Here is a 15522-nt window from a genome sequence, read left to right as displayed (position 1 = left end):
TGGCCAAGCGCTGCTAGCTATCTCCCAGCTGGAAAAAGAAACAGAGACAACGTAAGTCTTCAGGCTCTGCCTGGCTGGTGCTGCTCAACTGTATAGTCAGACTACGTAGAAATGCCTTGGAGGCACATTATTTTTGCACATTTGTCCAATTCACCTTTTCAGCAAGAATACTGCAATCACAGTTGCATCGTCACGGCGTTCCCACTCTCATTAATTTCAGCAGCAGTTATCGGATGAAGCTCTAACATTATATTTGGGGTTGATTTTTGTTTTGTTTCTATTTCAGTTTCGCTAAGGAAAGTTCTTCCTTCAATAAAGTTCCAGAAAAAAAACCCCAAACAACAAAAACCAAACCAAACCAAACAACTGTCTTTGGGGAAAAAAAACTACTGGGGAAAAGTCCTTTAAACCAGCTGCAGCCCTCTGCTGCCATCGTATGGGAACTGCCTTCGGAGCAGCAAGAGAACCTCTCCCGAGGGGTTCAGTTACTATCCCCAAGAGAACTAGTTATTTATACTCAGCTACTTCGGGAGCAGAATTTGTAAAAAGAAATAAGTCATTTTAGAAACCAGTTTCTTAATGAATACGAACTGTGTACTGCTCTAACAAAGAACGGCAGCTTGCCGTGGTTTTCCCAAGGTCGCAGCACCACAAACAATACTATTTTACAATATAATGCAATAGTGTATAACGGCTGCGTGGCAATTTGTAACTACTTCTTGTAGCACAGCCTCCGCTAACAACATTTGTGGCTGGTATCATGCCACATTTTTGGTTTACAACACTACAGCTTTGCTCCAAGACATATGTTATGGCACGCTGACTTAGTGTTGTGACATCTTTCCGCTGCAGCCTAATTAATTTGTATGCAGGCTTCACAGTCCTGCGTAAGCTTGTCCCACAGCAGAACTTCTGCTCTGACGTGAGCAAACGCTGGGGCCTGGCACCGGTGTTCGGGGTCACGTCTTTCCTCAGCAGACTGAAGACAGGGCCCAGTCTCGGACAAGAACAATTCTGCAGATGTGAGGGTTGTGCTACAACACAGGCTGGTGGTGCGCTGCGACCTGGTTGTGGCATGTGTCTTTCACTGTATCTCAGTGACAAAGAATAGAGGTTCAACAGACTCAAAGGGTTTTTTTTTTCCTTGCATTTATACACTTGAGATGCAGAGGTAATCTTTTCTACACAAGTTCACCCTATCTGGAACTACATGTATTCAAAAGCATGCTCGTGATCTCCAATAGACCAAATCGAACTGCTTTAAATACTTTGACAAGAGCTGGTGAGAAAATGTATGTAATTTAAGGCCTTTTCTAGTCTATCACTTTCCTTTTCTAGTTAAGAAAGTTGGGCTCTCATACTTGTAACCATAAAACTGTATTACATGAATACAACCTTCCCCTATCCCTTTTCTGCCTCGCCCCTTAGCATCATACCTGATACCAAATTACAAATTTCTTTAAGACATTGCTAGATGTCGAGGGAAACAATGTGAATTTACTAACATGGCAAGTGGAAGAAGATTCCTATATACATTTTCTGGCAATGCACGCAGCCAATACAGTACAACCAACAACTGCAGTGCAGACTGTATACATGGTAAAGAAGCACGCTAGATTCAATATCCAGGTTATCAGTCACTGGACCCAGCTGTATTTCTGATTTCATATATGGGGAAATAAAGAGAAGCCCCACAGCTCCATGGTGTCCCCACACCCACGACCCAGAGCGATGCTCCTTGTGGTACCCCACGCCGGGATGCTGTGCAGGCCCTGCTGCGCCTCATGCTCCTACACCAGCTGCCCACCCCATGGCAGGACACGGCAACCCCGGCCCGAGGACACCACACTTCTCCTGGGAACCCTGATACCCACCTCGCCCGGCCGGGAGGTGACTGGAGGCGGGTCCCGGGCCCCCGCACACCTCCAAAGCCCTCACACCGCCAGACCCCCTCACACCGCCCGGCCTCCCCCTGAAATGGAGGCCCAACATGGACATTAATTATTCATGAGGAGGCGGAGCCACGCCGGGCTTGTGACAGGAGAGGACGCGCTTTCCTCGCGGGCAGACCTTAAGGGGCAGACCTTAAGGGGAGGGGCGGGGAGCTGATTAAATATTCAACAGGAGGGCGGGGACAAGAGGGCGGGAAAGCCGTGCGCGAGACCCTCCCTTCCCGCCCCGCGCTGACAGGGGCGGCGGGCGAAAAGGCGGGAAAATAATTATTACAAACAAATTAGCACAAAACCCACGGCAGGGGGCGGAATTATTAATAATATTAATAAAACACTAGTGGAATAAAACACTTCTGTTACCTGTACTAGTTTCTTCTCTCCAACCCGTAGGTGACGGCCATCGGCCTCCTTGGCAGCCGCCGCCCGGAAACTGAACTGGTTTTTTTTTTCCACGTTTGCAAACATTTCTGCTCCCGAGCAAAATACACAAACACGGGTGTGCCTGCCTGCGTGCACCTGTGTACATTACTATGCCCAGACCCCCCCCCTTTCAACTCCAATAAGTAGTGACATTTGACTGAAACCATACTTTTTAAAAAGTTAATTTTAAAGAGTAATTTTTTTAAAAATTATTTTTCTTTTTTTTACCCCTCCCCCCCCAGGGACACAGGGTATGATGCTCACCGGAGGCAGCGGGGTCTGCTCACCCCACACCCCCCCATTCCTCTGCTGCTCCCCTCAGAGCCGGCCTGGCGGGCGCCCTGGCCAGGGAGGTGTTTGTAAGGGAGGGAATTTCCCTGAGGTAAAAAATTGCTCATAAAGCATTGTCTGTAAGTAGGCATCGACCGCCAGACCTTCTTTATCACCTCTGTGTAGGTTTGGGGGCGCAGGTCCCTGTTTTCAGCCCCAATTTTGGCGGGCTGTGGAGGAGAGGGGACGCGGAGGGCGGAGGAGACCGCGGCCTAGCCGGTCTGTTGGCCTAAAGTTCTGTCATAGCCCGGCTAAATCTGACCCAAAAGCGCAGTTAAAAGGCCAAATATAACCTGCTCCCTCAAATACTGCAGTCTGAGGAGCAAACCCACCCGGGGCTGAGGAAAAAAAGCTGGTGCTGGCGGTTGTTGTTTTTTTTAAATTGTCGTTGTAGGCCAGGGGGTAACAAGTACTAATGTAACTCCATGGCTGTGCTTGGTGCTCTAAGGTTTGTCATCCCTCCCTTGAACTTGTACGTTTTTTTATTTGCGCTGACAAGGAAAAAGAGAAAATTGAAAAAGAAAAAAAAAGAAAAAAGCCCGTTGAGTTAATATTTGAAGCGATTCGTTTTATGCTCTTTGTGACAAGGCAGGGAAACGGAAATGTTCCAAACCAATCTCCAAAGTAAACAACCTTTTGCAATAAATGTTTGCCAAATGCTAACACAGGGCCCAGAGAAGTAGGAGGACAAAAGTGCATCCATTAGCAGGAGTTTAGCGACTGTTTAAGGACAACAAACATTCTGGAGCGGTGGAAAGTTGATGCTTTCTGCCTTGCAAACAAATTAGCTTATAGCAACAAATAAGATGACCCTTCTTGGCTAATATTATGAGTTTAGCTTGTTAAATATTTAACGTTTACCTTTCAATTTTCCAGTCTGGATTAAGCAGTTCTCTAAACAAGTGGTATCCCAGCAGCAGATGGAGATGCACAGACCATTGCCCTGCTCTGGCTGAACTCCCTAAGAAATAAAAACCACATTAAGTCAAAGAGGAAGCTAATGGGAGCTTTCAGTAAAGTATCTAAGCTTTGAAACTCACTGCTTGTACTCATTTTTATTTACATTAATTTTATCTAGCTCTGCTCTAAATTAAAATAGTGGCAATCAGTTCAACTTCAATCAAGTTGAATAGAAACAGACTGGAATTGGCTGAGTACTTCTGAAAATCTCCCTTGTGGTGAGGTATTTTTTTCTTCCATATAACACAACTGCAGACCCAAGGTAAGATTTAAAACAAAAAACGCTTAAAAATGCCATAAATCCTTCCACTACAGTCCTGCTAAAGACAGTAAGGGGAGTGGGGAAGGAAGAGAAAGTATCATAGGATTGCAACTTAATTTCTAAAGTATGAATCAGAAATCTGTATTGGGTTTAGCCTGCCTTGAGCCAAGTTTAGTGGTGCCCTGTTTTCAAACAGGAGTGGAGCTGCTGTGTGTATTGTACACAAGGAATTAAAGTTGTCTTGAATCCACAATCATCTGTATAAAATTTCCACTGACTTCAGACTTTGCTTGTAGAATATAAATTTTTTTTTCATATAACTGTATGTTTATCTATAGGTGGTTTCTTGATTGTTCTTCAAGCTGTTACAGCAATTTTCTGTCTCATGCCTGAACAGTGTAAAAGCCTAATGAAACACTAATTTTAGGAGCAGTTACATTTGCTCATGAGCCTCGTGAAAGTTTACACTATAAGCTTCTTTAGCTAGCCGGAATTATACCGTACCTAAATTAAAAATGCTTCCAGTGAAGTATAACTTCCTTAAATGTACAATGCAAACTCTATCCAGCACACAAGCCCAAGTCAGCCAAACCCATTTGTAACACTTTTAATGAAATGCCCCGTATTCTCTCAGTTGTCAGTACAAACAGTGCTGCCATTGTGGATGTGGTGATTTTGCTCTGTGGCCTATTAGAGAGGTCTGGCTTGCATGCTTTCGTAATAAATATGAAGGATGTTTGGAACTTGTTTTCTGTAATTTTTGTAAATTTTTAATCTTTGAAACAATGAGGTCTATTCTCTGAGTGTATTTCCCACTGATGGTAGCTGGGATGTTGCACTGCAGCCTTGGACGGGTTCCAATTATGTTACAACCAGTGCTGCCAGCTCTTGTAATTATACTGCAGCACTCATTCTCTTTGGCAATTTCCCTGAAGCCTCAGCTGCTCGAATCAAGAAATAGGGTGAAAAATCTGTTAAAAAAAAATATTTAAGAGGTAATGAGTCACTAACTGTCATTGTTGCCTGACAATGTGAAGTGTACCTATTCTAGAGATTCAGAAACCAGAAGGCAAATCAAAGGAACATATTTCTTGATCTTTTAAAGCTCATTACTTTTCAGACCCTCATCAGCTTGGGTCTGGGTCACTGGAGTTTTTTATATAGCAATACTGTATTATTTATTTGTACATCACGCATAAAGTCATTATATTCAATTAAGCTTAAATGCTGCAGGAAAAAACTTTTAATCTTTTTTTTTGGTCATATGCAAGCATATGTATAAGTAGTTATCACTCTAAAGGAACCAAATAACATGAAAATCATTTCAATAACATGCCCATAACTTTTTCACATTCTGTTGCCTAATTAGTGCACGAAGGTAAGAGAACGTTAATTACTGTACTTGTACCATCGCATATACTTTCTCAAGAGTTCCCATTTAGAACTATCTTCCTAACTTTCTGATGTCCTACTCGTATGATGTCCCCCAGTGCTTTTATCTTTTCCTCCTCTATGATCAGCTGAATATTCCATTTTCTGAGACATGGAATTGGAAAATTATTTAGTAAATTGCATATCATTGCACTAAATTAAAACAAAAATATATCCTACGTATACGACAAGATTTTCTGACTCTGTTGTGGTGTCTACAACAGAGTGATTTCCTCTTAGCCTAGTTTTGAGTATACTGTTTTCCTCCTTGGAAAACAGGACTTTCATATTTTCTCTCCAGGTTAAATTTATGGGACTAACAGAACAATGACATCCGCTGCAGGGACCGGCTACACCTTGATTCCCAACCAGAAATACAGACGCAGTAACCGTCGCTCCAGACAGTGCTGCAACATCTTGGACACAGATTCCCAATCTCTGTCAACACTTGGATATTTTAAAACACTTCCATTAGAGATCTTTCAAATGGTACTGAATTATCTTTCAGGTGAGACTCTGATAAGAAAGGTATTACTTCCAATATCTGAAAATTACCACGAAAAATTTCCATTTAGAAAAAGCCATTATTTAAAATGCTTTAGCTTTTAGCTAGTTGAAGTTATTTTATGTGAATTACTCTCTGAATTTTCAGCTTTTATGTATAAAGAACCAAGTGACCAAAATTTAAATTATAATTAGAAAGTATTTGAAGTCTTTTTTTCCTATTATGTGTGAAAAGTATTCCTTAGATCTATCCATTTCCAATTACTACAGTTTGTTGGCAGAGGAGATAAACAGTAATTAAATTTTGTTGTATTTGTAAATCTTATTTCCTGACCTATTTTTGAAGCAAGATAAAGTTATTGACTAGTGATCAGCATTTTTCTTGCAGTAAAAATCTACAAGTATACTGGGTTTTGCTTTTTCAGTGAAGGATATCAGCATGCTGAGCATGGTGTCGAAAACCATCAGCAACCGCCTTATTAATTACATCTCAACCCCATCAGGAAACCGAAGGCTCTTACCGCAAGACTTTCATAACCTTGAGCTACCTGGCAAGAGAGAAGGATCCTATATTTTAGAGCACTACAAATCTCTAGGTGATCCTTTAATGGAAATGGTAACAATTAGAGGAGAACCAAGCTCAGTTAAAAGGTTTCTTCTGTTATATGCATTGATCGGTAAAATGCTGAGGATACGACCCAAATCATTTGCACAGTTCCCTGTGAAAGCGAAGTTCCTCCCCATGCCAAATAGCCCACTCAAATACTATTAACTGGCAGGGGAAGGTGGGAGGAATTACCTGAAATAATTCCAAAACCTCTTAGTGACGGAAAAAATAATGTACGTTCTGCTTCCTCCATGTTTATTTTTTTCCTATTAAATGGCAAGCAGCGCTTGGGCAGAGGATCAGTTCTCAGTAGTAGGTGTTTCCAAATTTAGTTTGTTTGGACACCACCACTGGAAACTGCAGCAGAAACCAAGACTCCCAGGCCCCACGCTAGCGGGAGGAATTTGGCTGTTCCGACTGCCTTCATGTATCACTGCGGAGCAGCTCGCATTCCTCAGTCTGGGAAATGTAGCCGCAAGTACTTAAACCCAGCCTAATTCTAAAGCGACCAACAGTTGCCATCAGAAAGCCTGCTTGATAGTCTACTTGAGATGTAGTGCAGATTGCATTCCGCTTCTTAGAAAAGAAGCCTGCTCGTCACAAAAATGTTATCACAGTAGTCAGTGAGTGGCATTCTCCTTGGCAGCTTTGTATCAGAGACTGAAATGGGCATGAAGAACACATTTGCCTCTCGCTCCTAGCTTAAGGGCAATGCGAAAATGTCTGTGCTTTTGCTGTCCTGGTATACTGTACGCTAACCAAACCCTTTCTGGGTGTAAAGAGTCACTTGTTCTTTCTTTCAGCTGCTCAGACCTCTTTTGGCATAGTGTAATAGAAATCTAATCAAAATAATGTGGGTTCAATGGTAATGGGGAGCACTGTACATCCTTAAATTAAAAATTGTTTGCTTTTTAACTTTGCTGCTAATTTTTAAAACACATTGGTTCTAACTCATTCTAAAGTGTTCTATCAGAGAAGCAAATTAAATTGAAACATAACTTGATCCATATCTATTTACTGTCACCTAGCTGATAAAGAAAACATTGTTCATTTGACAGAGAAATAAAATGATGCCATGGTTAGATGCAGAATTCTAAGTATGGTTTGAACTTAAGACATTAAGTAAAGGCATACACGAGGTAAAGGAACACCATTGAAATAATTTAGACCAAAGACCTCCTATTGTAAGCAATCCACGTAGGTTTTGAGGTATCTTAAAATAATCTTAGTGGCTTATTTTTAAAATGAAGCCTGAAACCCTACAATTAAAAAAAAAATCAAAATTACTTTGGGCTTTGTAGTAACCACATACAAAATGGCAACTTGTTATTTAAATGTAGGTGTGAACCCATCGCTATAGTAGGCCTAGTAGTAAAATCATGACCTATTCAAAATATAAAGATCATTGGCAGTATCTGTGTCATCAGTGGAAGGCTCAAGAGAACGTTTTTGTTAAAAGGTCAGTTGCAAAATCAATATTTACTTTACAGCAGGAAAGACTGGACTCAATGGGAAAAATTCATTCCCATTCAGAGAGCCTGAGCAGGGTCTACATATTACATCAATCTCACTTAACTCAGCGGGGTCTGGCTCCACTCAAGTCCAGGGTAGAATCTTCCAGTACTTGTAATGGGGTCAGAATTTCGGTCATTGTTTAAAATAGACTTGAGTTATAAATGATCATGTCACTGTCCTTCTGCAGAGGGGGGGATTTTGCTCTACCAAACCAGCAGCAGTACCTTTTGCTCAGCCCTTGCTACTCAACATTATTTTTCCCCACGCTGATAGCTGTATTCTGATTTCCAGCTACCCTGTCTTAACAGTTTCAACTATTCTTCAGGGAGTTCTCTCCAAAGTCTAATTTAGTCAATAGAAAATTGACTTGACTGAGCTTTGGACCATGTCCTAGGCTGATGAATAAATTATGTCTCGTGTAGGAATGCTAACACACTTCTATATAAGGAAAGAGTCAATTTAGAACCACACTAAATGCATGAAGTACTTTTTGACATTGGAGAAGTTATGTATTTTTTGGGAGACTGACAATTCAGGAAAAAAGTTTCCTTCCCCCCACCAAAGAAAAAGTACATGCTTTTCTGTGGATTTCTTGAATAATTAACAAACACAATACATATATTTTACTCTGGTAAAAGTTTTTGAAGCGCAGGCTGGTAACCCATTTTCTATCAGTAGTGTAGAAAAAAATGCTGCTTAACAAACAGCTGTTCCACACTATAATGAACTCCAGACTTTGACATCCTAAACACATACCATTTCAGTCCTGTATAGGAAAATAATTTTACCTCTTAGCTATGTTTTACATTAACACAGTTTAGAATATTTTCTTTTTAGAGCATGTGGCTATCTTGAAAAAATTTTGGAAGCTCAGCTTTCCGTGATGTAAGGGGGAAACCAGCATTCCACAGGGGATTGTTAAAAGAGGTGCAACAAGTAACATTTATTTCCAATATTTTTAACAGCTCTAATTCTAAAACCAATATAGTAATTTTAATAGGGCTCCAACTGTGACTAACAGGGGCTTTAAAACAACACAATAAACAAGTTATGGCAAAGGAAGCCTATGTACTCCTGGACAACATTTCTTTAGTAAAAGATGTCCCTTCTCCAGATTTCCGCTCTGTGCTGCTCTTTTCGCCTTGCAGGAGCAGCTTTTTCTCACTAGCGTGTGCATGCTTGTGATGTGAATGCTTAAACTAATTCAGTAACGTATGTGCCATGTATGTATACTCAAAGTCGTGCATGTATTTGTTTTGTTCACAGGATTGTTGCTTAAAAGATGCACACTTCTACTGCCTACAAAAGATAGGCTAAAGTATATACACAAGATTCTCTCAGAAGTAAGTTCACATTCCGTTCACGCATGTTTCAGGAAACTGTCCTTTGCACTTACCTTACTATTTCTAGAAGGCAATTTTTAGTTGAATTATGCCTTTACTGTGCCATTGCTGGAGTTTATTACTACAGCGTAATTAATGTAACGATTTTAAATCAGCCTCTTTTTAATAATAATAGAAAAACCTAAGCCAGCCTATAGAACACAAGGCCGTTCTACTGAGATTTCATATTCCAAGATCAGTGGTTTTCAACATTTCTTCAGTTTGTGGACAACTAGAAATTTTGCAGTGGAAGAGCACAGCTCTTCACAGAAATTTTACCCTCTGGAAAACAGGACTGTTCTTCTTACCTTCCTTTTGCACGCTCATTTGACCACAGTTTAGAACATAATGCTAAGCCATAACATAGGTACTACTACTTGTTTCCTTACACAATAAGAGAAGGGAATCCTTCTGAACCTCTCTAATCAGTATTGATGTAGGCAAGTAGAACAGAGAATTTTCAATCACAGGAATTAGCTTACGGTCAGTTAAGATAAATTACCAGTGTTTTTCATTTGCAGGTTTCCTGTTTTAAACTTAATGGGTGTCCAAGTCCTTTGCATTGTTTAGGATTACAGTGCTATGGGGTATTTTTACAGGTACCGTATCTTTACAAAGAGAAGGCAAGTATCACAAATATAAAAGAAAACTAAGGTAGTTTTCTAAATTAATCTGTGTTTTTGCAAGACATTTATAAGATGGTTTTGAGCCTTGGGGGGTAGCGGGGAAGGTATTATTCACACAGTTCTCTGAATTTCCTTTCTGGTTGTTAAAGTTGCTGATTTGACTCTTGAGAATTCCTTGGTCTGGATTTCACTACCAACCAGTCTGCATTTTGATTAGCAATTTATTATCTAAGAAGACATGGGAGAAGGGGAGGATTTTCTTACACAGCTTGAAATTCACAAATCCAGAGCAGAGATGGTTTAGTTTAAAAGTAAATGGCTATACACATCATGTGCCAGAATATTTTTGTTAGTTTGTGTAGCTTAAAGTTAATAATAATAATAATAATAATAATAATAATAATAATAATATCAGTGTCAGATGAATTAGTTCAGCAATCCACAGCTTATTTACTGTAATGATGACTGTGATTGCAAACATGCAGTAAAACGTTTAAGGGTAGGACCTTTTTAACAGTACTTGAGATGTTTGATTGTGAAGTGTTAGAATTGCCATAATGGAGCCTTTACTGGAGAGTAAGTCTGTTTAAAAAAATACAGAAACAAATTCTCTCTTAGAGAGAACTGGCATTGTGAGCACATTTTAAATGCATTTAAGTCTTAGAAACTTAAGCATACAGGTGCTGTATATGTATGCAGCATTGAAGTCTTTGATAAGACAAAAAAAATGTGATTATCTTTCCATGATTAAGAGTTACAGATAATTATTTGTGCTAGGACATCTGTCTTTGTAGCAAATACCTTTGTGTACTTTTCCACATAAGGTTCAAAAATCAGATCTTGGCCCTGAATGTGGAACACCATTAGCAGCTTTTGATTCTGGGCTGCGTTAAGCTTAAGTACAACCTCTGCCATAATGTACAGCCCCTCTGTAGCAGATAATGGTTTCCCTACGCTCATTGGGGAGATGCTGTGCAGGCACCACACTCCAGGTATGCCACCGTCCCTCTCTGTTCTTCTGAAAAATTGCAGGACAGATTGTAGTTATCTGAGAAATGGCATTGTGACCTAAACTATGGCTCAATCTATTCATTTTTCCCCTCCTTTCTTTTGTAATCTTCAGATCCTAACAGCAGGCTGGGATGAATTAGAGTGTCACCGGGTTTTTAACTTCCTCTGTGAGCTGAGCAATTTACCCCGTAAAGTACAGACGGTTGTCAGCAGCAAACCAGGTAATCATCAAAACAGACAAAAGTCCTACAAAAATCAAAATGCGCTAGCATGGAGAAGTCAGAAAATGGATCTTGATTACTGCAAACAAAATGTGTCTAGAATTGAGACTTTCAGCTCAGCTAAGCCTTGTAGCACTAGTCCTTTCCTGACTCACATGTACGTTCTGTTAGCTCCAGCATTACGCAGAAAGTGGGCATTCTAAAGCAAATACTTGCCCTTCATATAGATAGATACAGCTATTTTCCTTCACCAAAAGCAAAGTGCTTTTGTCTTTAATGTGTATCCTGTAGTGAAGAGAGTTGTCTTGAGAGGCGTTGGGGTTTTTTTGAATCATTCCATTAGCAAACTAATGCATAAGATATATGTTACGTAAACAGTAACATGGATTTGACTCTTTTCTACTGTACACCAGTTCTAGTGGAATCAATGGGAAAGGAGCCAACATAGAAATAAAGTGATGCAGTAAAAAGTTAGGTTTAATATTTCTGAAACACAACACTGATGTGCCACATGACTCTCAAGAAATTCTCACGTTACCCAGCACGGAACTGGGTGTTTCTGTGGAACACTTTATACTCACCCTTATACACACTTCCTCCTATTTCCACTGACTGATGCCAAAAAATAGAAACAAAAAAAACAGAGCTGAGAGCCCTTGAAGACACATGAGTTGCTGCAGAAAGGTACCAGAGGGTGCATCGATAGATTCTGTGGCCTGAATTAGCGCAACATACCCAAAAGAGCCAGACTCGGGACGTAACAGCTGAGAATTTAATTAAATCCCCCTAGATGTTCTTAGGCAGCTTTAAGAAAATCCTTCTTTCTCGTCCTAGGAAAAAAAAAGGTGATCATCTGTATTGTGTGAGGCTTGATGGATTTATAATATCTACATTCTTTTACTCCAGGAAGTGCGCGGAAGCTAGAGCTGCGGATAAGGTTATACTGTCGTAGCGTCTTGTTGAACCACTGGATTCATCGAAGTGATTCTGCGTTTTGGTTGACTCGTATTTTAAAGCCGTGGCCCATGGTTAATCAAGCTCGCCTGCTGTACATCATCTTTGGGCCAGTGTCCCCTCTGGATGGCGAGTAGTCTGGGGGGTTAATTTTCAAAGTTTGTTCCCTGAGAATGAGATTTCCTTGCAGGATGCAGCATTTCTGAAAACCAAGCTTTATGCAAATAAAATGTAATTGTATTGCCTGGAAAAAATCATTCTGCTTAACCAGAGCTCACTAACATAGATAAATACATAAATGAGATAGAAAAAAGTTACAATTCAAGTGAAGGGGTTGCACCTCTGTTCCTCTATTCTCCCCTGCTCAGGGTAGAGTTAGCTCCAATGCACCTCCAAGAAGCATCTGTTTCCCTGAAGAAGAGCATGCTCTCTCCCTCAATTATTAAACCTGGGTTTCTTTAAATTGCCCTGTGATTCATGCTGCAACTACCACTGTCCCTGCTAAAATGACAGATGGAAAAAATCCCACCGTCACAAAGACTGAGTTGTGTTACCTGAATTCCCCTCCTCCGACTCTGCTGTCAGGCCCAGTTTAGCACCCTGCTTGTTTAAAAAAAAAAATAATTTACTTTGTCACTTAATGGCAGTTGTGATTAATATATTGCTCAGGACATGTGGTTTGGCAGAAAATGATAGAAGGACCAACAGATGAGACCAGTCTGAAAGGTCTAGCAGATGCAATTAAACTGCTGTATGATACAGAAGCTAGAGAATGGACAGCAGATGATGTTATCAGTCTTGTGGATGAGCTGTCAGGTGTGTTTTTGCCTTTATCATTAATCCATAGGATTATATGCTCATGTCCTCCAAATCTGGCAATAAGTGTGTTTCAGACACAGAGATGCCTTGGGAAACTGCAATATTCCTCACAGTAGCTGTGGCGTAACTGGAAAAGTCATTACACTTGGAAGCCAGGCAGTAGCCGTGGATGAGAGAAACTCAGCACTGCTTACAAATTCAGGCTGTCTTTCCCCATTGTGAACTATTTTAAGACCTTTAAAATTCAAGTCTTGTCTAGCCATTATTAAGGAAACATTGTCCAAACTGTGTGAGCTGAAAACATAATGTTTGTTCAAGCCAAAATTCTACTGAACAATGTTAACAGCTACATTGAAAGTTCGTTTTGGGTGAGATGATATCACAGAAGCTATCATGAAGCGGTCTAACTGTACCGCTGGTAAGAATTGCTTATACGACTTCATTGCTGCAGTTGTATCCCAGAGGGTATCCCCTCACAAATTCTGGTTAGCTATCAAAGCCAACAATTCATAAATTCAGAATAACTATTGTGGCACTCTGTTCTTTTTGTTCAAAGATCACTAAAATTCTCTCTATTTTATTACAAAGTTGTTCCCCGGGAGTGGCTCATGGAGAACAATGCTCGGCTGCTTATTCTGAGTGGAAACAACATTTGCTTCACTTTCATGGCCAGTAAAGCCGTGAATGGGAGAGCCATTGAGTTAGCCAGGCTCATGGTCTTCCTGGCTTTGGTGAGTACTACTGAGCAGAGCAGGCTCGGGCCTTTTGGCTCTTTACCCCCAGATTTGCTTTCTGAGCCTTGAAAACTGTTTCCCCATCTATTCCTACACACGAGGAGTAAGTCCAGCAAGAGGCTTGGTACCCTTCCACCCTCTGGTCCCTATCCAGCACATCTCTGCAAGGGGCCAAGCCTGTCCTTGAGGAGAAGGACCACTAGTGAAAAGTTGTGAAGTTCCTCGGTTAGCATGCCAACAACAACCTCTACGTCCTCATAACAAACCCTAATTTTCCAGACCACGGCTGCAACTGATCCAGTCATGCATTAGAATCAATAGTTAATTCTAAAATTTAATCTTGCCTTTTATAGCTTTGTACTCATCATAAAAGGTGTGTTTCTAATATCTCCTTTCTATGTCAGGTCTGTGAGAAGGACCTGTACTGCATGGACTGGGCAGTAAAAATGATGCAGAAGGTCTGCAAAGTTTTCGGCACTCCAGGGGAGAGAAACAACTTCCTGCAGTGTGTGGAGAATGCCTTTGCTCACATGGTCATGGACATGCTACAGGCCGTACTGTCCGGTAAGCCTGCGGGTCAGGAGCCAGGATCAGCTCTTTAATCGGGAGCTAGCACTGAGCAAGGCGACAGAGTCAGCGTGGCATCACAGCCTGTCCTCCTTCCCTCCCTCACCAGCCAGAGCAATACTGGAGCGCTTGAAGTTTTTTTGCTAACATAAAATAATGAATCAAGTGTCATAAATGGGAGAGACATTTATTTTAACTGGTCTCTCTTGCCTGAGAGATTCCTAGTGCCATGGATAGTGAAACCAAGAGTCTTTTAAAACACGTCCCACCAGAGCATCGGGCCTGAGGTCCTTTTGGGCCATGTCTAAAGACAGGCGCTGAGCAGCTGCCAGCCAGCCTGTTCAGCTCAACAAGCTGCAGTTGCTCCCTGTCCACAGCTTGTCAGCCTTGATAAAACCTCCAGACTGATTATGATGGCAAGCTGTAAAGATGAACAGCCTGCTCAGTTAGGACAGATTTTTGTCTTAACGCACAATTGTTCTTGTCCATCTCTGGACAAGCCGGTGAAGGAATTTTGGAGAGAGTCTCCCGTGTTATTTCACAGCTGTCCTGCCATCAGGTGCAGTAGCTGATGCCTCATAAATCTAAGTGGAGGCTGCCTCTGCTGAAAACACTGAAGGAGTAAGATTTATCTTCAAAGAAATTATTCAGTTTCACTAATCATTTTTAAATGGTTTTCTTTGCCCTGGTAGGGGATCGTGATGAAGAGGACAGCAGCTTTTTGAATTTGTTTCACCTGGTAAATGCACAAGCAAACTTCCATAAAGAAATTCTGTACTTGACCATGAGAAGCAACAGCAACACCATTTGATGCTCTGAATTTTACAGACTCTTGCTCTACTCCTGCTGGATTATATTTTTTTTTTTTATCTTTAAACATTTGCAAAGAAGTGTCCAATTATTTCTTACATTTCCATTCCAGTAAGAGCTGGAGTGGCAGCGGGAGAAGCTAGTGACATACGTGTCAGACCAGCTGAATGAGCTCACAGAACATACTGGGGGACCTCTGAGTGTTTGCAGCGGAGTTCCGCACGTTTTGCTCCTCTGCGGCTGCGTTAAGACACACTGAGGAAGCAGGCTGGGGGCCTCTGGTTTGGGAACATAAACTGCATTCTTTTCCCACTGTGTATGTTTGCATACACAATAAAAATGACATGGTTTTCATATTTGATGTGCATACACAAATTGAAGAATGTTATCTTAGTTCAGAACCAAAAACATTTTGAT

At 41.0% G+C, this 15522-nt stretch overlaps 1 protein-coding gene across 1 annotated transcript; it reads left to right on the top strand.

Moving 5' to 3' along the window:
- Positions 1-5682: 5682 nt before the first annotated feature.
- On the top strand, positions 5683-15121 carry FBXO47 (F-box protein 47). The gene is made up of 10 exons (XM_054801719.1): positions 5683-5863; positions 6285-6455; positions 9248-9324; positions 9885-9962; positions 11113-11221; positions 12128-12304; positions 12845-12991; positions 13583-13725; positions 14133-14292; positions 14988-15121. Exons 1-10 carry the CDS (start codon positions 5683-5685, stop codon positions 15104-15106), a joined length of 1362 nt encoding a protein of 453 aa, XP_054657694.1. The 3' UTR covers positions 15107-15121.
- The last annotated feature ends 401 nt before the right edge of the window (positions 15122-15522 follow it).

This window comes from Grus americana, chromosome 22 (assembly GCF_028858705.1).
Source record: "Grus americana isolate bGruAme1 chromosome 22, bGruAme1.mat, whole genome shotgun sequence".
Classification (NCBI taxonomy): domain Eukaryota; kingdom Metazoa; phylum Chordata; class Aves; order Gruiformes; family Gruidae; genus Grus; species Grus americana.
This window is presented reverse-complemented; position numbering and strand designations above follow the sequence as displayed.

Excerpts from the sequence above, each read along its gene's own strand:
- FBXO47 (XM_054801719.1), top strand. The coding sequence starts at position 5,683 with ATGACATCCGCTGCAGGGACCGGCTACACCTTGATTCCCAACCAGAAA. Across the intron at positions 12,305-12,844 it reads GCCAGTGTCCCCTCTGGATG|GACATGTGGTTTGGCAGAAA; the intron begins GCGAGTAGTCTG and ends TATATTGCTCAG. Across the intron at positions 13,726-14,132 it reads TCATGGTCTTCCTGGCTTTG|GTCTGTGAGAAGGACCTGTA; the intron begins GTGAGTACTACT and ends TTTCTATGTCAG.